Raw genomic sequence first — 23,202 nt, forward strand, 5'->3', positions numbered from 1 at the left:
ATGCATGTTCAGTCAAGGACATGGAAGTGCAATTTGGCCATAACCCCTGGTTTCCATGATGCCAAGGTGTGAGTTGAGAAGACAGTGGTCAGAAATCAAATCCATAAATATATGAATCAATCAAAAAGTATGCTTGGAAATAGAAATGATCTGTAGAATTAGTCTATCAATGACTGTTAGTGTGAGAGCATTTGAGTGAATGTTTGTTTAAAAACATTATCACCATCATGGGCATCGTTGCCCATGATGGTGATCATTGCCCATGATAATGGAGCCTGTGCGATTTTCGAATAGCTCATACACTTAGCCAATCGGCCAAGAATTATTTATATTCCATGGGGGTTCAGGTATACTGAAGTGTCCTGCTACAGAGAACAGGGATGTGTGTTTTTATTTTATTATCAGCAACAGTAGCAACTGATGGCATTGCAGCACAGCGTAGATAAGAAAGCTGTGGTGCCAAAGTAAGGTAACGTCAATGTGCTTCATTGCAAATTTCTATACTGGTAAATTTCGTGGAGCTCTCGTGACGCCTTGGGACACAGACAAGAAATTGAATTGAAATTGTTCTCAGAAGGGGGGCAGCGGGAAGTCTGATTTGTAAGAAATAGTTCACTCAGGCCACATGATGCGCCAGGTAACGATTATTGCTATCCGCAATCATGTGCCCACTTATCTGGTACTGATCGAGAAGCACCCATACCGTAGTCATCATCTCAACATGAACTTAAAATAAAAAAAAAAAAACTGTATAAAGACTCATGTGGAATCTGTAGATATTGCCAAGCCGGTATAGTAGCATTAGCGACCAGTGCAGCGAGACTCATTCAGGAATCGTTTAAAGTTTTACGCTTCGTGCGAGTGTAAAACTGGTCTTTTATTTCTTCATACCGCTCAAGCTTTTGCCAATCTCGCGTCCTGCGAAGTCTAGTCTATTCTCCGTATGAATAGACGTACGGCTGACTGAATGACGTTTTTGTTGACCATTCGTTGCCATGGCGACGACTCTCGTCCCGTATCTTCTCCGATTAAAACTTGTGTTGGAGCTAGTTGGAATTATTTACTTTCCCTAGGATCGCTTCTCTGATCCTCCACCCGCCCCGACCCCTTCCGCACACACACCAGTACGATTTCAAGGAAGGTCAGGCGAGGATAGCAGGAAGAAAGAGCATCACTCGGTTCAAGTGGTGCTTTGTCAAGGCGTGTTTACTTGACACCGTGGAGGAGGAATGACGTTTTTGTTGACCATTGACGAAAGTTGGCACCCTATTTCGCTTGGCGCCGGGTATGGTCGAGTAGACAAGAACCGGCGTGCAGCCACATTGCCACGGAGTTCAAGCGGTGGTTCAAGGCAAGTCGCGTCAGTCAGGTGCCGAAATTCGAAAATCGCGCCGTCGAGTTACGTCATTTCATGTTTCTTCAGCCTCTCATACTATAACTTTGCACGCGCCGTTTCGTAATCGACGAATCGACTACGAGAGTGAGCCTACGCTGCATCACGTAGTTGAATCGCGTGCCGCAAGATGGCGCCACCAGTCATACTTGCTCCGCGCCAGCTGCTGCATTAGCCGCATCCCAGTCAGCCGCCGTCCGCAAACAAAACTCGCTGCCGAAGTTTGTTCGGTTGCTGTTGCTTTTTTTTTTCTCCCGTTCTTGGCTGCTTGTCGGACTTGGCGTGCGTGTTTGTGTGTGTGCTTCGGGGGTCTCGTCGGAATGTGTGCGGCGGCGCCGATTCAGGGAAACGCTTCGCTATAACGGCCGTCCTGCTTAGGTCATGCTTCTAAGGGACTGCCCATCGTATCTTCAGGATGTGTGATCGTGTGTCCGCTGTGCCGATGTGACGGATCGGCAAGCGCAAAGTGCCCCGTGCGCCACAGGAGCGTCGTCGCCTTGTGTGTGTGTGCCCCTGGAGTTCTGGGGGGGGTTACCCCCGTCCCGTCTGGATCCGTCATGGCTAATCCACCGACGAGACGGCACGGATCTATGAAGATCAGACTGACAGGTGAGTTTCCCGTCCTTGTAGTACCGTACGACGCGGCGGCGCGTTCGCAGCCGAGGTTCCGTGAAAGCGTCCGCGACCCTGGAGCCAAACGGATCAGTCGGTACTTTCGCTAGGCCTAACGTACCCTGTACGGCAGCAACGGATAACTCGGCACCGACAGCGCGAGTACGGAACAACTTTCCGATGTGTGAATGTCTGCGGGCAAGCGGATGGCGGGGCGATGGGCAGTTCTTGCGACGGCTTTGTTTCTGTGATGCCGAATTCGTGCTTTACGGTTATCCCTCTTAGTTTATGCCAGTTTTGTTTCTGTCGGGTGTCTTCTACACGGCCAGCGGATGCAACGGGAAGAAAAATAAGCGACCGCGCGCTGTTTCGCGCGTGAACTGTTCCCACTTCACGGCAAAGTCCACCGAGTTTCGGAGAAGGGAAGCGTAGGAAGGGCATTCCTTTCGTTCCGAATGTTGGGTGCAAATGCGCGCCTCCTTCGATGCCGCCGGCGCTCGTTTCCAATTCCGTCGATGCCTCACGCGCTGCCAGTTGCAGACGACATCGTCGTCGGCGACGGCTCCCGACGAGTCCACCTCGCGAGGTGTGCAGATGGTGGTAGATCGCATGGCTCGGCGCTGCCGCCGCTACAAGGTCGGAGGTTGTTGCGATTTGCATTCTGCTGGCAGCGCGTGACTGGATTAAAAACGCGTCTCCGGTCCCCCGGCCGCCGCGAAAGAAACGCTCTTCCGCGATGGCATAGCCGGGGCTGCTGGTTTAGTCTTCGTTGGCTCCATGCCCTCGCCCGAGGCGCCTTCGGGATCGCCGCTTCTCGGCGGAAACGACGAGAGTCCAGCAGGAGTGGCAGCTGCCGCAGGAAGGAACAAGTTGCGGCGGTCACGGAAGACGAACAAAAGAAGAGGAAACGAAACTGGCGGAAGCGGGTGGTTGATCCCTCGACGCTGTTGCCCGATTCATTCCAGATGCGGCTACGTGCGGCAGGCATCGATTCGTCGCATCGATTCGAGATGCACACATGGCACACACATTGAGAAAAGAAGATGATGATGTCGCACCCTCAGTTCTCTTGGTTTTGTATGCCATGCCGTCGGCTGTTTGTGATTACGCGTCGCGTCGTTCTGGAGTGGTCGTTGGCAAAGATCTGTGACTCACTTGACGTCTAAATTAAAAGCTGTCCACCTGCTTTACTCCAGAACGGCAACGACGTATTGGGAACGATTCCGCAGGCCTTGCTTCTATTTTCTCCTGCTTTTGAGCAAAAACAGCGGAAGCGACTCTGTCCGGCGGTAAAACCTCGTGCAGGTTTTCCAGCCACGACTCAACGCTGGCTTGTTTTGTCGACGACAGGCCGTTGTCGACGCTGCGTTTATGTTCAGGAACGAAATGGCCTACACGTTGCTCGTAAAGAACAGCGGCAAACGGAGCGTTGCAGCCATAACCTTTGTTCGGCGTCGTCTGCAAAGAAAGGGCCTTGCCCGACGATCGTCTGCCATGTTGACTTCGCATGGGCCGCCGCTCTTGGCCTGTTCACGCTCTGATATTCCCTTTATCGGCAGGGCCGTCGCTTTGAAAAAGCGCCGCTAGAACCGCGTGTATACGACGGGGGTCCCGATAGGCTTCGCGAGTGAAAGTGAAGTTATCTTTGGGCCACAGAACCAGACGAAACTGGCCACATCTGCCGACCAGTCTGGACGGCGAGATATCTGTTACCGTTGTTCAGCGCGTCGAGTTAGCGCAGTCTGTTTGTTGGTTTTTTCTACCTCCATTTTGTTCCTCGTTCAAGACCGTGTTCGGTCAAGCGTTTTGAGGTCTTTCGGCGCTGTCGAGCTGGGCTATTTGAACGCTTGGAAGGAGCTGGCTGCGTGTAAGGCGCATGGTGTGTGGTTGCGCACTCGTCGCTTTTTTTTTCTTTTTTTCCAGGGCGTCTTTGTTCTCCGGGCTGGCGAAACTAGAAGGCCACAGCGCCTTCGCTTCGGCCGCTGGGCCCTTCCGGGTGAACGTAAACGTATACGTTTGGACCGCCTGCCACTTCTTGAGGGAGCTTTTTCGCACGTCCAAATAGTAACATAGATGTCACGTTGTAAAGTAAAACCGAAAAGAGAGAAACGCATGGCTAACCTAACCTGACCTGTACAAGGACTCTGCCTGTACCTTCGCAGAAAAGTAGCTTTCGCACTATGCTTTTGCGGAAGCCAGAATACTTTGTTTCTATTTAAGGGAACACCACATATAAAAATTATTCGAGCTTGTAGTAGTAAATTATACCCTTCTACAATTCCAAAAGCCACTGTTACCGTGTGAGAAGGCTCGATAAGCGAGTAAACGCGGAGAAACGTGATCGCTGACGACGCCACCTTGGTAGTTCCTGCACGTCATCGCTGTGCGTGACGTCGTGATTGCGTGGCGTCGTAAATTTGGACGGCGTGCGCTCAGGCCAAGTTAAGTTTTTTTGTCGGTAACGATTATCAACACCGTGTTCCAGAAAGAGCCAAATACTGAACGTGGCAAGTTTCACTGACATAGAGTCACGACAGGCGAAAAAAAAAGTTTAAAAGAAATAACTTGAAATCCGCGACGTCACAGTGACGTACCGGCGTCGGCGCGAAATTCGAAAAATCTAACTTTGACCATTTTTTCTGATGCACGAATTAATTGTTACCCCAAATATATTTATAGTAGAGTTTTGAAAGAACGCTTTATCACTGTAAACTAGTCTGCTGTTTCTCTTTACTGCCCCTTTAGTGGTTTGGCGAACACAGCAGTTGCACAGGCTTTATTAGCACGGTGCGACTTTGTTAATAACATCTAACCTATTCGGCAGTTGGGTTCAGTCAGTTTCCATGCTCTTAAGGGATACGTGCTTTTTCCAGATTTGTAAATTGCACATCTGGAACACCGAAAATGCCACTCCTATAGTGTGGTTGTTAAGCCAGGAAAAGGGCGCAAGAAAAAAGAAGGAAAAGAAGAGAGAGAGAGAGACTGACGACACCATTTTGAAGTTCTCGCGCGTCGTCATGCATTTGAATATATCTGCGTTAGCCTAAAGGTTTAACATTTTGTCGATTATTAAAGACTGCGTTGCGTTCTAAGGAAAATCGAAGAGTCAACCTAGCGAGCTTCCAGATATTTTTTTTTTTTCTCCGCACAGAAATGGTCCGAACACGCGCAGATGCTAGCTCCAAATCTGTGGCGTAACACGTCGCCGTTCGCTCGCCGAACTCGAGAAAGGCGACTTTCGTCATAATTCTCCTCGGTTAAAGAACCCCAGGTCTTCGAAATTAATCCAGAGTCTACCCCCCGATACGGCGTGTCTCCTAATCGTTATCGTTGTTCCTGCACGCAAAACCACAGAATTTATTAATTTCTAGATCATTCCCGCTTGTATAGTGAAACCTTCCTCTGTCAAACGATTATGAAGACAGCATTTTGAAAGAATACCTCGGGACTGTAAAGCGGACTGATTTTAAAGCGTCGATTCTTACTTCATGATTGCATTGCGCTAGTGTTACACTGGCGAAGTTAATGGACGAACGTATAAGGAACAAAACGTGTATGTACGTCGCGCCGCGTACGTTCACGTTTTGTTCCTTATGTTCGTCCATTAGTTTCGTCATTGTAACGCTAAGCGCAATACAATCATGAACCAGCTCCGTTCATTGCTTTACTGAGTCGATTCCTACTGTCCTTTCATAACTGGGATTCCTGCTTCTGGCCGGATGTGCATGGCTGGGTTTTGAGCGCGACTGGTATATAAACTCGACGACCTTCGTGCGAATAGGAAGGCGTGGGGGGGGGGGGGGAAGGTGTTGGACCCACGTATGTACTCTGTCGCTGTCTTCGTGTCTTCCGTGGTGGTAGCCAAAAGATTGAGGGAATGCTCCTGCAGTTGTTCCAGCGGATGCTGATTCACCCCACCCCGCCCCTCCTTCTCCTCCTAGAGAATGGTGCCCTAATCCACTTTTTTTTTTTTTTGCGGGGAGGGGGGGTACAAATAGATCACGAGTCGGAGGGGTTTTGTGCCCTTTGGAACTTGTCCGAAAACGATAATCGTCATCCACGAGCATATCGTCGTCTGCGGACGGCATGCGCGTTATCAGAGCGTGACGCAGCATTCCTGGCGGGAATGTAGGGAGCGGCCGACGGGATACTCCCCAACGGGCATCATCATCATCAGCAGCAGCAGCCTATTTTATGTCCACTGCAGGACGAAGGCCTCAACCGGCGACCTCCAATTACCCGTGTCCTGGGCGTAGGCTCTTTTTTGTTTAAACACACACGCACACGCACACACTCTCGTTTAGACTCCCAAAGGGGTAGGTGGGGTGGGGTGGGGGGAGAAGGACTTGGAGGCTGTCGGCCCAGGCGCAGGCTCCTTGCTGATTATACTATATAAGCGACAACTTCTTGTCCGTTTCTCACGGTACTGGCGTCTTCCGCTGCTATCCGCCTAGAGACGGCCTTCGGACGCAGTCCGTGTCGGCGACGGAGATATAGAACTTGTGACTCGGCGTCCACTCTAGACGCGACGGCCTGCGTTCCGCGCGCACTGCGCGTGACGCCAGTGACCCGCGTGAATCACACCGCACCTTCGGCGGGGTCGATGACACACCGTAAACTGGGATGCATTGCGCAAGAACGACGCAAGGACGAATCAAGAACACGGGACGAGCGCTGGTCCCGTGTTCCTGCTTCGTCCTTGTGTCGTTCTTGCGCAGTGCATCCCAGTTCACGATTGAACTACCAACACGCCCAAACTTCTTCCCTGCTCGATGACACACCCCGGCCGGCCGTTCACGTCGGGGTCCGGTTTAAGTAACTCTTACGAAGTGTGGAGTACCCTCCCTTCCGACCACTGTGTTAACGCTTAACGATTAGCGAGCCACCCCCAGGCACTGGATCTTGAGCTGAGCTCCTGTTGGCTCCTATGCAGTACTATTTTTTTTTGTACTTTGTAACTTTGAAACTGGGGCCCGCCTGCTTGGACCCAAGTACCTGTGGTACGTAATAAACATAAATAACGCTTACAAAGTGTAACCCCCTCCCGCTTATTCTCGAATGCCGTGTAAATTTAAAGGGACACTAAAGGGAGACAATAAATCAGTTTATACTAATTAACCATTGTTTGAGAACCCTGCAGGCAGTCGTTAAAAATAGTTTGATTATTAGATGAGAAAATGAAGGTCGAAGTATCAGTATTCGAATTTCGCGCCGAAACCCCAGCGCCGGTACGTCAGCGTGACGTCAGGGCTTCCAAAGTATGTTTTCGCATTTGGGCCGCGTTGGCTGAATAAAGGTTCCCAAAAACTTGCCATGTGTAATAGTTATTTCCTTGTGCAGTCAATCTGTACCGCTATATATAATTAGCAGGCCCTAGAAGATGCCATCAAAATCCAAGACGTCACAGCCCCCAGGTGCGGAAACTTAAGTAGGCGTCGCCACCCGTATTTCGTTCTTGTGGTTTTTCTGGCTTATCAAACGTCTTATCGTTGTAAGAGTAGTGTTTTTGGTGTTGTAAAACGGTAATTTACTTATGCAGAAGAAATAATTTTTCCACTTTGGTGTCCCTTTAAGGGCAGTTCCAAGATCCTGTTGGCTAAGCGTATAGTGACGTGACCCAACACCACTACCGCCAGTTATTTCTTTTCTTGTTTTCCCGATCGTGGGTTCGACTCCCCCACCGCAGCGGCGCGGCAGCAGTTCGATGGGGCGCTGCACGGGAACATTTGGGTGCAGGAATCTCAATCGATCGTCACGCAATAGTGGAAATTAAAAAAAAAAAAACTTATGCTTAACAGTGGGAGTTTATATAATGATTATCTGGACCCTAAGTCGACGAGGCTAGAAAGCGCCAATGGAAAATTGCCAACAAAGATGCAAATATAGCATTTGTTAGCGTTATATGCTATCGTGCAGGGAATATATATATATATATATATATATATATATATATATATATATATATATATATATATGTCTAGTATAAAACTGTACAAATGCGATATGCAGTACAAAATAAAAATACAAAAATTAGTAAAAAGACCTCGTGTAATACAAACACTTGGTTTGTTGTAAGGGTGAACTATACACGTCGCATTTAAACTTTTTTACCACTGCTTATGGCAGTATACCCTTAATGCTAAGTGGGAAAACATCCCAATATCTTAGCTCCGTCGTAATCAAGCGAAAAAGACTGTTTAAGGGGGGCGCCCGACCCTGACGATAGGCTCACCCTTCCAGACCCTTAAAGCAGTATTTATCCCAAAGTTGTACTCTAGGCACATGTTCTTGATTTCTTCAGATATAAGGAACGTACCCCATGCGTCGAGCTCACGCATGCATCTTTTTTGTTGTACTTGACAGTAAAGTTAACTTTCTACACATTTTGTAACTGTACAGCACTGGTGTTAGTTGGAGAGCTCTACATATATACACAGGCTGTTGTAACTTGTGCCCTTCTGTGGGACTTAATAGGAATTCTTTCGGAAACAAATTGTAAACAAAACAAAAAATTCACTGACGATTACGACACTCCCTAATGCGAAATTTGAGCGCAGCTGTATACGTGTTTTCTTTTCGCGATATATCGGATGGCGCAGACAATCTGTCTCGTACAGCACGTTGCCAACAGAGGGACTTGCAGCGCGACTGCCTCCCTAATCGGTAGATCGCGAGAGGCGGCGCGTGGGCGACGCATGGACGCGATTTACGGCAGCCGCGCCGCAGACAGACCTCCGCTCACGCAGCGCTTTGTTTCCGTACAGACGACGCAGGCAACCCTGGCGCCATCTCGTAGCCGTCGTCGCCGCACGGCACTGCGCATTTATTCTCACGCTTTCTCCACACCCTCCTCCTCCGCTTTCCGCCTCATGGTTCCGCCGCCACTTGCTCCTCCGGTTTTCCTCCTCGCGCTCTCTTCGCTATCGCCGTCTTTCATCTTCCGCTGCGCTCCGCGTTCGCTGTTTCATCCTTCGCTGCGTTCGTGCGCTCGGTTAGGCGGGACAGCGCTGACGCTCGCCGCAGGGACGGGCGTCTAATGGCTGCCCTCTAAATATAGTCTACAGTCGAATGCCTTTATAACGAAGTACTTGGGGCGTCGGAAATCGTTTGTTACACTGGTCACTCTCACAATAGAACCGGGACGGGATTATTCTTTCGTTGCACAGGACATTACGTTGGAGACGCGCTCGACTGTACAGGCCGGTGTGTATACTCGAGTGCCTAGTATACGGAAAGCGCCTGTTTATACTGATCCGCGGTAGTTTCTTTCCGTCGGCTGCGTTGCATTTACCGTCGGTTCTTTCCCCGGAAAAGCCGCCGAGTAAAAGCGAACCGTATAAGCGGCAAACGTGTGCATAATGGGACGTTATCGGTAACTCCTGTGAAGTATGCGGGCGCCTGGGAAACCCTAATCTCGCGCCAAGATGCAGACGCGCGTGCGACATCAGCGTCTATCGCCTCGGCGCGGATAACTGGCCGTCTGGTGTCCCTGAGTATAGGTTTGGCAGACGCGCTATACCTTAACGAAATGCCCGTTTGAGAGTGCACGGTGTATGACGATTGTACGCGCGATTCGTGGGCGTCGCCATATTTGGCTGTTAGACAGGCAGTTTCTATGTTTTACGAGAAGTGAAGTCACGTAACATGGTCACGGAACGCTGAGCGCATTCAGCACAGCTATTTTAATGCCTGCGAATCGACTGCAGTAACGCATACGTTTCGTTAAGGATGGAAAACAGCGGCGTTAACGGCCCAAGATGGCGGCGCCTAGAACGCTTCCGTAAAACAGTCTGCATGTGTGTACTGCTTACCTCTGGAACATAATTGCATCTCGCAAACTGTTTGCAGCACTGCCGAATGGTATGAGACGTACACAGACGCAATATCCTTGCGCATTGAAATGTAGTTCCGGCCGTGACAGTCTGAACATTGGCGGGATTAGAGAGTCTTGTGTTTTGATTGGCACGTGATACGTTACAGTGATGCGTGCCGTGTTAGTTGACCTTTGCGCATGCACGTCGCATACCGCGAATTAGATGTGGCGGCGAGCAGACGACGACGAGCAGACGACGCGGCGCGGATGAACACATCTCGAGGGGCATTCGGCCTTCCTTCTGGTTATAAGCAGTCCTGCAGCTTCCACAGTGCTGCAGACGACTTGCAAGGTGGAGGATAGACGTCATTGTGACGAAGTCTGATTTAAAGGTAGAAGATCATATCTGTAGATCACGGTCTGTAGACTGCATACACTGAACGCTTACCTCGATGTATTTTTCATTTCACGTTACGTGACTGTAGGCATCATTGAGACATAGGTGAATCAGGAGTGTGAGCTCGCATGCATGTAGACTGTTAACTATTAGTGTATATAGGCATAGACCACTTGTCTCTGTAGTTATTTTTCTTACGTAATTGTAGACATCTTTGCGGCATTGCCTTGAGAGTGTCATTTTGTGAGTTTACGCTGTAATATATGCACTATAGGCATATACTACTTGCTTTCATGATATTAGTTTATTTACTATGTCATCCATGCTTATACTAATAGACAGAACTACTTGCCTCTCTACGAAGCTTCTTTTTTTTTTTTTTTCGCTTTCCACAATTGTAGACATCGTTCTGACACAGTTGATGTAAAGGCGTCAGGTCCGTAGACTTTGTGTAAGCATTCGATGGACTTGTAGCCGTACTGCAGGCTGTACACCACCTGCAGACTGGCTGTCGACTAGTAAACTCTCCTTATAACGTGTCTACGAACTTCCGGTAGTTTGGCGAAATAACTGTCCCCCAGTCGTTCTTCTCGACCTACGTATAATGATAACGCGTAATTAGCCACCCGTGGTTGTGAAACGGGCTTACGCGCTAATTTGCGCCCGCCTCTAATTACGCATGGCGAAGTCTTTTTTTTTATTTCCTCCTTCCTGATGTGTGTCTCACGTAATTCCACCTTAACGCTAAAGGAAAAAGAAAATGACAGGGAAATACACGTGGAACGACGATTGTTCTGCGATTAAACCAGTCTTATGACTGTATACTGCGTAACTCCGCGGCAGCTGTCACGCACGCGAGCAGGAAAAACCGGCAATCATCTGTTTACGTTGCGTCATTGCATGCTGCTTGGGCTCTGTCGCTCGATCTGAACAGGTAAATAAAATTAAGATGAATAGAGAGGGGGGAATAGGGGAGTACGGGTGACTCCTTTACAACGGGAGGAGTAAATGCCTGTTTTGCACTCGTATAAATTGTACACCATTTAGTCTTGATTGGTCATGTGCCTCGCGTACCTTTCCTTAACGCGGCGGCGCGTCCACTCCTTTCGGGTCGCAAACGACATGCGGGTATCGACGTGATAACAGTATCCCTGACAGTAACGTACTGAACGCAGGGTGCTAAACAAAGGAGTTGTTCGAGGTAATAGAGACTTCTAGCGTGTCCGCTATTCCGGCAAACCGGGGCGGTTTGGGCGGATTACCGGATGGTCGGGTCGCAAACGTGAGCGGCTAGATTGGTGGCGCCAGCTGGTGGTGCAAAGTTCAACCACCTAAATACAGAGCCAATTACTATATTATTCTTAGTGGGCTAACTTTTCAACAGCGGCGTAATTGTGAACGCAATTACGCCGCTGCCGAAAATTTGCACCAGCAGCGAAGCAGAATAAGGTAGACTACTGCAATTTCAGCTCTGTGTTTGTCTGATTGAGCTTTACAACACCAGGCGGCTGCACCGCTCCGGCAGCTCACGTTTACGCCCCCGACCATCCGGTAATCCGCCCAAACCGCCCCGGTTTGCCGTAATAGCAGACACGCTAAAAGTCTCTATTGGTGCTGGTTGACGATTTCGCTTAAGGGGTGGGGGGGGGGGCGGTTGACAACAGTAGTTAGTCTCAAGGGCTGTAGAGTTACTTTAGCGTGTACGTGGGTGGGGGAAGCGCACGCTACACAAGGAAACTGCACACTTCTTGGGGATGATCTTGTCCCCTAACAATAGGGATATTTTAGGGTTTGCTCACTAAATGTTCGGGAAAAAAAGAAATAAATTCAGCAGAAAAGAATGCTCAGAATAATATACAATGCAGCATATGACCACCCATCTAAACCGCTCTTTATGAAAGACAACATAATGCCGATTCATGATCTGTACGCATACCGCCTAATCACTAAATACATTACCGAGGTCAAAAATAACGTCTCGTTCATTGCACAACTGGCATCACTGCAGAAAAGAAATTTCGCTTACGCAACTAGAAACACCGATATTTGGCACATACATTCATTCAGAACAGGTTACGGACAACATATGCTCAGAAACACTCTTCCACATCTCTTAAACCTGTGCCAACATTACAATTTAAATCTCCAACGCACCCGGTCAAAAGATTTGCGTCATTTTGTTTCACTTATAAGTGGAAGGGCAGCACTTTCTGTTTGAAATATACGATATGATATTATGCACATCGCTTTGTTTTTTTGCAATTGTACATTTTTGTAAAAATTGTCATTTGTGATATTGTGATATTTTGTCTGTACTCACATGCTTGTACTGTTTGCCTTTTTTTTCTAAACATCATGTATTGTATCGGGGAGGCGAGAGCCCGTCAAGCTGGATATCTAGCTTTTTCTCTCGCCCTCCCTCATCCTTGGGATGGAAAATAAAGGCATTATTATTATTATTATTAAATAAAGAACAGCAAAAGGAGTACAAGAGAACGCAAGCGCACCGTGGGGTTTTGTCCATGCAAATACTCTTGGGTGCTAAAACGCCCTAATAATCGTCATCAGTCCCACGTAACCCTCTGTGCTCGCGACTTCCCTGTCATCAATTCCTTGTCACGCCGGTAACACGCATGTCGTTCGTCAACTGAAAGTACCGGGCGCGCAGGGCATATACTTAGGGAAAAAAAAGGGTGGTGGTGCAAGTACCCGCCCCCCTTTCCATTTTCTTAGATATGTCATTGCCAGGCCTCTTGTTTCCGTTGAGGTTTTTTTCGAGATGTCTCTTAACTTTTCATTTGCTAAATATTTCAATTGTCTTTCTAAATTATGGCAAGTCAGTTTCATGAAAGGCAGGCTAGGTGACCGTCTGGTCTCCCCGTTTCTCAGGGGATGCAAAAAAAAAAAAACAGAATCATCATCGAAAAAATTTCACATCCACCCGTCTCGTAGCCCTGGATAGGCGTTGGTCCGCGGTTCGAATCCCCGACCAGGGCGAATTATTTTTCTTCAATCGCGAAGCTTATAGTTTCGCGCTATACAATACGGGTGGATGTCAGTTTCTTTCCTTCCACGGCTTTTAGAGCGAGGCCATCGGGCGCCCGTTACTGCGGCGAGCGTCGGCGTCCGTGCTCGTAACCGCGCCAACGAGCGAGCACAGCGAAAGACGACAGCGAACGCCGAGTGATCGGGATATGGGGAAAGAAAGGGGGGGGGGCGAGGGCGAAGAGAGCTCGAGGAGGGAAGTGGAGGAGGAGGGCATGCCGAGAGCGTGAGAATAAAAGCGCAGTGCCGCGCACGAGGGGCTTTGCGGCGACGATGGCTACACTCTTAGAAAAATTTACACTCTTTGGGGCGTATCTTGTCCCACAACAATAATCATCTGTCTTGCCCGCGTTTCCTTTCTTTAACGCTGCGAGCCCGGTACTTCCCAGTCACGAACGGCATGCGCGTTATCAGTGTGACGCAGCATTCTCGACAGGAAAGTAGCCAGAGCCGAGTTTTCAAGAAAGGAAACGCCAGCAAGGCAGATGACGATTATCGTTGTGGGACAAATACACACCCCAAAGGGTGCAACCGTTTTAAGAGTGTACGAGATGGCGCCCGAGTAGCGCGCGTCGTCCGTGCGGAAACGAAGCGCTGCATGAGCGGAGGTCTGTCTGCGGCGGCTGCCGCGAATCGCGCCCGCGCGTCGCCCGCACGCTTCCTCTCGCGATCTCCAGATTAAACGAGGCAGTCGTGCCCGCACGAGACATATTGTCCGCGCCGGCCAGTGTATCGCGAAATGAAAATACATATACAGCTGCGCTCACATTTCGCGTTGGGGAGTATCGTCATCGTCGGCGAATTTCTTTTTTTGTGTGTTTAAAGCTCGCTCGTAGCATTGTAACGCACGCACGCACCCACACGCGAACGACCAAGCGCGCGGAGAAACAAACGTCCGCGAAGGAGAGATAGAGAGAAAAAGATAAGAGAGAGAGACGAGACATGACCGGCTGTGCTGACGCGCGTGCCGGTCCAGACACAGTGGTGTGTGTCGCGCAGAGTGTGAAAAAAAGGGGTGCGGGCGTCTGTCGTCCGCGATAAGTGGACGTGCGTCGGGGATATCCGCCGGCGGCGGTGGGGGGGGGGGGAGGGGGTGTAGGTTGCCTTGCCCTCTCACTCCTGCTTCCCCCGGTGCCACGCATTGCGGCTGTGCACTCCGCAAGTTCGGCCCTCTCGGGTCGGCGGCGGCGTCGAACGGCCAGCCCGGCCGCCCTCCTGCGCTTATCTAATCTCCCCATCGTGGGCGCCGGAGGCAGCAGCTGCTGCAGCAGCGCCTGTTGCTTCGATTTCCCTGGCCTTCGGTGCGCGCGCGCTGCGATAGCCGAGTGGGCGACGGCGTGTTCGGCTTGTGCGCGCGCTCGTCTCTGTGGAACCCTTTCATTATATATATATATATATATATATATATATATATATATATATATATATATCCGCGTTGTGGCAGCAGTGTTGTTTGTTGTTCGTGGCCCCGGAAAAAAAAAAAAACTTTCGTTCGTGAATTTTGGACAGTCAAGGGTTAGCCAGGAGGGGGTAAAATATTTAGTCGCGCAGTATATAATATAGGCGCGCGCGTTTTTGATGGGTTGGTGTGTCATCTCCCGTTGCGCCTCCGATCAGCTCGCCGGAGCCGATGGGCTCGCGCGAGCTTTTCGAACTTGCATTGCTACGAGCCGCCAGGAGTGTGTGTGCTGCCGACGCGCGGTTAGAACGAGGCCTACGACACTTCGGTTAAGTTTTACTGGAGCAGACGCGCCTCCTGCGCTTTTCCCGTGGCACGTCGAAGCAGACGACGGAGACCGGCGCCGTGATTACTTGTGTGTCTCTGTTGCTAGGTGACACTCCCGCTCGTGGACCTTAAACACAACTTTCAAACTTGAGCACACCGCGTTCCAAAGTCAGCTTGTCCCGCGAACAGAACGTGCTACGAGAAAGGCGCGGGTCGAAAAAAAAATCTTATCTCACTTTTTAGAGGCCGAGAGCAGCAGCGAGAGCTTCAGGTGCGCGGTTGCTAGGGCAACGTTGACGTTCGGGGTACCAGTCCCTGTGCTCCCTTGCGAAAAACGGCACGTGACTTCCGCCACACTTTCTCCAACACGTTCGTGCTGGCCGGCCGGCCGGCCTCTCGTTACGCTTTCCTTTCCTCTGTGATGATAGCCGACGGGCGCCCGGTAACATTTAAAGCCGCGGACACCTGTAGGATTTACGGGACGTATTGTTGTACCCACAGGGCTCGACGGGATTTGCACGATGCGGATTCATTGCCGAGAGTAGTTTGCCCATAAAGAAAGCCTGGTGTCGGACCGGGGAACGCTCTGCATCCATTTAGGCAACCGGCGGCAGCGTAGATTTGAATCCACGCCCTCATCCAGCCGAGTCTGACGCTCAGCCACTGTACGCAACCACTGTACACTATAGTCTATAATCATAGGTGAGATATACGCCGTATACCCATGGGTGGGGGGGGCGGAATGTAAAAGGCTCGTGTGCTTAGATTGATCTGCACGTTGTAAAGAACCCCACGTGGTAGATTGAGCTGCACGTTGTAAAGAGCCCCAGGTGGTGAAAATTAATCGAGAGCCCGTCTTCTACGGCGTCCCTCAATGATCTGATCGTGATTCTGGAAATTAAATGAGGAAATTTGCGGGTGCTAGTCGGAATCGGTTGCCGCAGGACAGGGGTAATTGAATATCGCAGGGAGGGGCCTTCGTCTTGCAGTGGACATAAAATGGGCTGCTGATGCTGCTGCTGATGATGATTCTGGCAGGTAAAATGGGTTTCAATAAATTTTACACGATGACAAAATCGCCGTTAGATAGATACCGGTGGAGCGAGAGCCCGCGTATTGGCGTCAGGGATAGTCGTTCCATCACGTTACGCACTCACGGATTTCATAGATCGATTGATTGACTGGCTGGCTGACTGGGGTTGGGGTAAATCGTTGAGCGTTATGTTAAGTCGGAGTAAGCCTTTTCTTTTTTTTTCAGTCATGAATTCACCCGGATTTTGGAACATTTTTGCATACGTGCAGGACACCCCGAAAACTCGGGGCTGTCTCTGGCACGTGTGGACGAATCTCGACGGACAGTGCGAGCCACTCGCGCGACGTTGTTGCGGCGCTCTGGCCACCGCGTAGTATAGATTAATAGAGAGTCTTAGTCTAGGGGTCGCAAGCGGCTTGCGTACGCAAGAACTAGGGGCGACGATACTGCGCATGCGCAGACCCTTACGTCAGCGTCTAGGGGCGATGGTACTGCGCATGCGCAGACACAGACGTAAGGGTCTGCGCATGCGCAGTACCATCACCCCTAGTTCTTGCGTACGCAAGCCGCTTGCGTCACCTAAACTAAAACTCTCTAATGCAGACTTCGTGCGTCGATCTGTCGACCTTGGCATCTTTTTTTTTTTGTGTGTGTCCGTCGGACGTCGCACGCGCCGTCCGTCCCATGCAGCCAGGGGCGCGCCCGAAAGCAGCGGACCGTGTGTGTAGAGACACGCACGCACGCGAGCGTCCGCATACCGCGTCGCCTTTGTGTTCGCGCTCCCATCTCGTGCGGGGTGCATATACGTGTAGTAAGTGGACAGGGTTGAGTCGCCCTCCAGGTGCGCCTTATCGAATGGCGCCGGGCTTTTGTGTTGCGAGACAGGGCCGATTGTCTTCTGGGCGGAATGAATCGCCGAGGGCAAGAGGGGGGGGGGGGTGGTCCTCCTGCGGGTGGGTGTATGCGAAGTGTTCTCTGCATCGCCCCACTCCCTCTTCACGGCTTCCGTGACGTGTTTTATGTCCTGGCACGGGCTGAGGAAAGCTGTGCTTAGAAGAGCCGCGGGCTTAGATCAAACAGGCTGGCGATTGTGTGAGCGTCGTCTGCACGAACCCGATGAAGTCGCGTCGAGTCGGCTTTCCGGGCCAAAGAATGAAGGGCACTTTATATAAGGCGGAGGGGAGGGGCTGTACAGTAATGGTGAGTTTCATTGCTGGATTCTGAGCGGCCGCCGAAATCCTGGAGCGAGTGCTCGGATTTCACCATTCCTAATCTGCCAGCGAAGAGCAAAGAACGCTCCGCGATGGATCGTGCCGGAAATCTGTGCATACGCACGTCACGCACACCGACTGTCCGCTCTGCACGTTTCCACGGCAACCAAAGTCGCCGTCCCCGCTGCAAGCGGAAGTGACGTGTGCCTCTCTTCCTATTCCCCCCCCCCCCCCCCCCCGAATCCGCGCCTCGGCAGCGGAGCAAAAAAGTCCATCCAGATCGACCAGTGGTAAACACCGTAACCCTGCCAAAAACCATCCGACGGATTCGCGTAAACGCTAGCGGGTCGAGCTGAGGGAAGCGCGTTGAGGTGGGGGCTAGTTCGGTCTACACGCCTGCAAGGGGTGGGTTCACTTGCCCAAAAAGCGCGTGCAAACGCTCTCTTGAGGTCGGGCTGGGCAACTCGACTTCTGACTCGACCCGCTCGCGTAGAGTTCACGCGTAAACGAGGCTGTATAGTCGGTGACAACCCAGGAACGCAGCGGCGCGTTATTGAAATACACCGCTGCCCCCCAACTCGAGATAGAGAACGTGTGTAGACGCGCCCGCCAATTACGTTCGCTCGCTTCCGTGACGTCACAGGGCGGTTGCAAGGCGGGGGAGATGGGAGAGGCGAGCTTCTTTCGATATGGGGCCTCTCTAGGGAGCTACGCGCATAGGTGTGCAGTAACTGGGGTATTGCGGACAAACTTTGTGCTGAATTCTTAGGTTGTCAGCGGCTATACCGATAAAGCCTTCTCTTTGAATGTGCACCCAAAGTTCTCTTTTTTTTTTCTCGCCTTCCTCTACCACAGAAATGCGGTCAGGTGATCGAATTCGCATCCTTGCAGCCGAACACCGTAGCCATTGCGCTCACGGCTGCACGGCATGTTTCTCGTACCGTACACGTTAACGGCCCACCCCCCCACCCCCCTGTCACAAGGGCTGGCCATATTGAGCTGACAAGCGCAGCGAGTACGATGCGCGAAAACGATTGTGTCTGTTAAGTACTCCATCCATGCTAGCTGCAGGAGCTTAAATTTCGCTGCGTCACTGCACGCAAAACTGAGAAATCGCAGGTAACACACACACACACACACACACACACCGGGATGGCGTCACCCGCGAACCGAATTAAAAATAAACAGATGTAAAGCGGGCTCGTGCGCGTGCGTTGGCTAGCAAGGTCGTGACCCCGTGATTCGACTCGCACAGATTGACCCAGGCTCAGCCTGAGCTCCCGAGACACACTGTGGAGGCTATAGTGGGTCGAAGTCAGTCCGCGTTATTTGTGAATGAGCGAAGTGAGCGTGAGTTTTGAGAGTCGGGGGGAGTTTTTTTTTTTTTAAGTGAATAAGGAGGAGCTCGCGTATGTCGTGAGTGTTTCAGCCATTCAAAATTGCGAGAGATTCAAATGTTTTTTTTTTTGTTTTTACCCCGGTCTACATGCGCGATCTCGTGCAGTGGCCGAGTCCGCGTGATCATTCGAGTGAGTCTGACGGCCACGGATCATGTTTTGGGCGCACACAATTTAGTGAACGAGTCTGATTCGTTAATCTTGAGTGGGGTCTTTCAGCCCCGCGCGAGTCTGAGTGAGCCGGCGCCCTAGTCGGTTATCGGCGATGTCTTGCTTGAAGGGCATGTTTCAGTCGGTAGAGACGTACTTCGTGCGTAAATTTTTTTCTTTTCCCACTGGTTTTACGGGTTAAAACCACGAATGAGACACGCCGTAGTGGGGGACTCCTGATTAATTTTGACCACCAGGGGATCTTTAACGTCCCCCCAATGCACAAGACAGGGGGCGTTGCATTTTTTTTCCTTCTTTTTTTTTTTTTTGCATTTCGCCCCCATTAAAGTGCGGCCGCCGCGGCCGGGATTTCATCCCGCGACCGCGTGCTTGTTGCTGCGCTAAGCCACACGCGGTGGGTGCCAGTCGATCACTCCGAGTGAAAAACAAGAGCCCCCAGCTAAAAGTGTAGTTTGTAAACTGAGCTCTGGTTCTGCAGACACCCCTCTCTGTTCGCTCGTCGTCGGGCTTTACGAATCCTGACACCGTCCCCACCCCCGTCTCTCTCTCCCAGGTGACGGTTTCTCCCGCATTCCCGTGGATGGTAAGTCGGGAAGGCGTGCGCGGCGGTGAAAGCGTTCGTGCAGCTGCATCGTCGACGGGGGGCGGCGGAGGGGGGGGGTACAGTCACCTGCATTTGAAGGAGACTGAATGCTACGTGGGGGAGGAGGGGGCGGGAGTAGTGCGTGGTGTCCTGTCGGTCGGTCAGTCAGTCGTTATATCGGCGCTACTGGCGCGCACCCGAGAGGAGGAAAGAGAGGCATCGGCTGCGGAAACCGAAAGCACACCGTGCTTGCACGCTCGACGGGCCCCTGTCGGTCAACAAACGAAGCCTCTGCTGCTGCCGCCGCCGCCGCTGCTGCTGTTGTCGTGCCGACATTTCTCGCATAGTGCACGCACGAGCTCGATGGCGACGCCGGCTGTGTGCGCCTCTCCGGGGCTCCTCGGGTCCGCTCGCTCGCTCTTCTATAGTGTGTGCCTGTTGTGCGTCTGTGTGTGTGCGCGCTTGCGCCGGACAACCGGTTCTTGTGGATCTCCCCCACCACCAGTCCACGAGGCTTCACGCTTGCTGCTATTCTCCTCCTGCTTCTTCGTCTTGCTCTGGGCCGCCGTTGGTTGCGCGAGGCGCGTACAGTCTAGAGACGGAAGAAGAAGTAGATGCAAGAAAGCTGTGGAATCCAGACGGCCGGCGGAGCCCCCCCCCCCCTCCCAACGTCCGCGCTTGCTCTTCTAGGTGGGGCGCCGAGGTTCGCCCGTCCGTCGGCCGCCACGGATGTTTCTCTTTCGAAGGAGGCCCCGTTTCTTTCTTTCTTTCTTATTTCTTTCTTTTTTTCTTTGTTTCCATTCCTTTTAAAGAGCCGCTGCTGTTCTTTCTGCATTCGCGTGTCCACGTGCTGCGGCTCGGAACTTGCTCGCCGGCGTTCTTTCGTCTCGGCATACCACGTGACACGGACGGAAGGTTGTAGGGGGGGGGCGCTTTGTTCTTTGGGGAGAAGTCGAGGTTGCCCCCCTTGTTCCTTCCCTCCGCCGCCCGCCTCTTATTTCTTTCGTTAAAGGGCGCGTCGTTGGGCACGGTGCAGGAATGTGCGTTAACTGCTCAACGCGGATCGTCTTTGATAAATGTTGAGAGAACTTTCTTGTGTGTGTGTGTGTGTGTGTGTGTGTGTGTGTGTGTGTGTGTGTGTGTGTGTGTGTGTGTGTGTGTGTGTGTGGCGTCATCGCGTGCTTTAAGCAGAGACTATGAGTCAGTTTGAGATTAGGGACTTGACCTCGCTGTTATTGTGTGGCCCAGTTTAGGCGACTACAGCAAAGCGTAGGACGAGCCCACACCTGCTGTATCGGCCAATAACCGGAAATGAGGCACGCATATGGGTTCCGCGAAGAGGGGACGCGGGCAGCACTCACGCGTGAAGAGAAAGCGGATTAGTGGCTGCACCGTAGAAAAGGCACTAGAACGGCACCCCCGCTCGGAACAAAAGGGTACAAGGGCCCAGCTGAAGGGGAGCGTTCGGGCAGACGAGCGTGAAGATGAAAGAAGGGGGGTGCTTGAGGTCACCGCCACCGCTAATGCCCACGCGCTCCCCAAATGTCCCGTCACGGAATTTGGGCAGCGCGACGCTGCCCAGCCGCTTTGATGTTTGGCATCCGCGTGCCCCTGCTAAGGATTCCCGTGAAAATGGGGGTAGCTTTATCACTTAGCCGGCACACAGCTGCACGGGAGACAGATTTCTCAGTACTGGCAGGGTAGCCCGCTGTCCGGCGGATATGCAGTTAATAATCCGCGATTTCCCGGAACATCCTCGGCAGCTTGTATGGCGGCCGGTTGCAGGTGAAAAGAGGGAAGGCATCAGGGGCCGACACTCGCAGCCCAACGTAGGGGAGAGGGAGGTGGCACGTGTCTTTGAGAGAAATCCTATCCCCTGGCGTGTTCTAAAGTGTGCCACTGTTTCCACCAATGCCGTGTGCGGCACCAAAGTGGTTGTGCCATTGGTTACAATGATGTGAACTCGCATGTGTGATTGGCTGGTTGGCGAATCCTTTGTACAACTGAGGGCTTAAAAAGCCATGTTTGGTTGTGTGAAAAGGCGGAGCTTCGGGCTTGGACCCGGACAGACGCTTCGGCGTTTGAATAAAACGTCACTTCGTCGGACAACGGCTCTTCCTTCGCGCTGCCACCGTGCACTCGAATCATCGAGGGGCGCCGACTTCGGACCTTCATCACCTCCTTGACTAGCGTTGAAGCTACGAGAGGACAAGGGAAAGGAAATTAACTCTATGTAAAGAGAAACGCTGACGAAGTATTCTTTCGTTAATAATTTCGTTCGCGAAACGTTTTGATTGTTGGAAGATGAAATGCCCGCCGCCTGATGACGTTGCCGTAACGTCGTGGATATCGCGGCGGTAATCTTTGTTGTTGTTGCCATTCGTGTAACGTGAGTCGTTATTATGCCGCAACGGGCGCAGTCTGAACGGAACTTCCTATGTCTTGTGTCCCAGAGCTAACTTTAGCCGAGCTGTTCGCGAAAAAAAACTCAGGATGACGTTAAAGCTCCGCCTTTAAGAGTGGAACGCGATAGCATTTAAAGATCCCTTACTTGCTTCGCACACTTCCCGGCAACTGCAGTTTACGTAACCGCAATGTTTACCGGGAAACGCTGGCGGAGAACGCCTGTGCGCGAAGGCGAGCTTCCTGGTAGAAACGCGGCCTCTTGTGTGGCGTCATCTCCTGTCATTGTTTCGCACTTTTGATATTTCAGTCTGAGAAGGATGTAACATAAAAAGGTATGCGCTGTCGGTGTTCTTCTTTTTTTTAAATGACATTTGTTTGTGGGGCTGTCAATCTCGAAATTCCGAGGGATAACATTGTAAAGAATGAAAGACGAGGTACGAGCGACTTTGGTGACAGAAGAGTGGTTCGGTGCGTGGTTCGGAACGATATTCGGCGAGAAGACGGTCGACGCCGGACGGACGCAGAACGCCGTCGCCGGATTTTATGCGGCGTGGGGCCCTTCGCGCTATCGCATCAATAAACAAACAACACCGTGCAAGATACATTATAAGACGGCGTCCGGTCGTTAGAGGTACGGGAACCGAATACGACAGGTCCTAAAATAATAAAAAGAACAGGGATGACGATGGCTATGTACAAATGAGAACGATGAAGTACGTTAAATGTGCTTATAATGGAAACGAACTTCTTATATACAGTCGGTATAGTAAAACTCTTTTTCCCGATATATCCTTTAATTGCCCTCGGTTAAACGCACAATACGCAACACGGAAGCGGTTACGCCCGAGCGAATGACTCGTTAAGAGTGAATACACCACCTTGACGATTTCCGCAGAAGTCGTTCGGGTAATAAGCATAGACAGTCAGTACTATATAGTTAATTGAGTTTTGCTAGGGAAAAAAAGAAGGAAAAAAAGAGGAGAGACATAACATCGCAGTTCTGTTTTCCTCGTTCGTATATATAGTGGGTAAAACGTTTGCTCATCTAGCATTATACACTCCGCGTGTTCTGTCGTGCCGCAATGTCGGACGCGTCGAGAACCCGTCCGTCCGTCAAAAGAATTAGCAGCAAGAGATGGTGGTTAGGCAGGGTTTGCGTCACATTTTTTTTTTATCGACGATAATCCGCGCATGCGTCTTGCTTACGTGAGCGTCGTTTGCAGCGGTGAAGTAATTATATATATATATATATATATATATATATATATATATATATATATATATATATATATATATATATATATATGGGGGAGGGGATGCCGAACTATATATACAGTCGAGGAACAACCGGTCTTGCAGTCGATGCGGACGACGCAGCGTGGCGCTTTTTTTTTTTTTCTTTTTTTGACGCTATG

The 23,202-nt window shown here is 51.1% G+C and overlaps 1 protein-coding gene across 1 annotated transcript in view; it reads left to right on the forward strand.

Moving 5' to 3' along the window:
* Positions 1–799: 799 nt before the first annotated feature.
* Smurf (SMAD specific E3 ubiquitin protein ligase) overlaps positions 800–23,202 on the forward strand; it is a 111,721-nt gene continuing 89,318 nt past the window's right edge. The window contains exon 1 of the mRNA XM_075701475.1: positions 800–2,002. Coding sequence (XP_075557590.1) covers positions 1,951–2,002 — 52 coding nt within the window. The 5' untranslated portion in view covers positions 800–1,950. The remainder of the gene's footprint in view (positions 2,003–23,202) is intronic.

The sequence above is a fragment of the Dermacentor variabilis genome, chromosome 8, assembly GCF_050947875.1.
Source record: "Dermacentor variabilis isolate Ectoservices chromosome 8, ASM5094787v1, whole genome shotgun sequence".
NCBI classification, from domain to species: Eukaryota; Metazoa; Arthropoda; class Arachnida; order Ixodida; family Ixodidae; genus Dermacentor; species Dermacentor variabilis.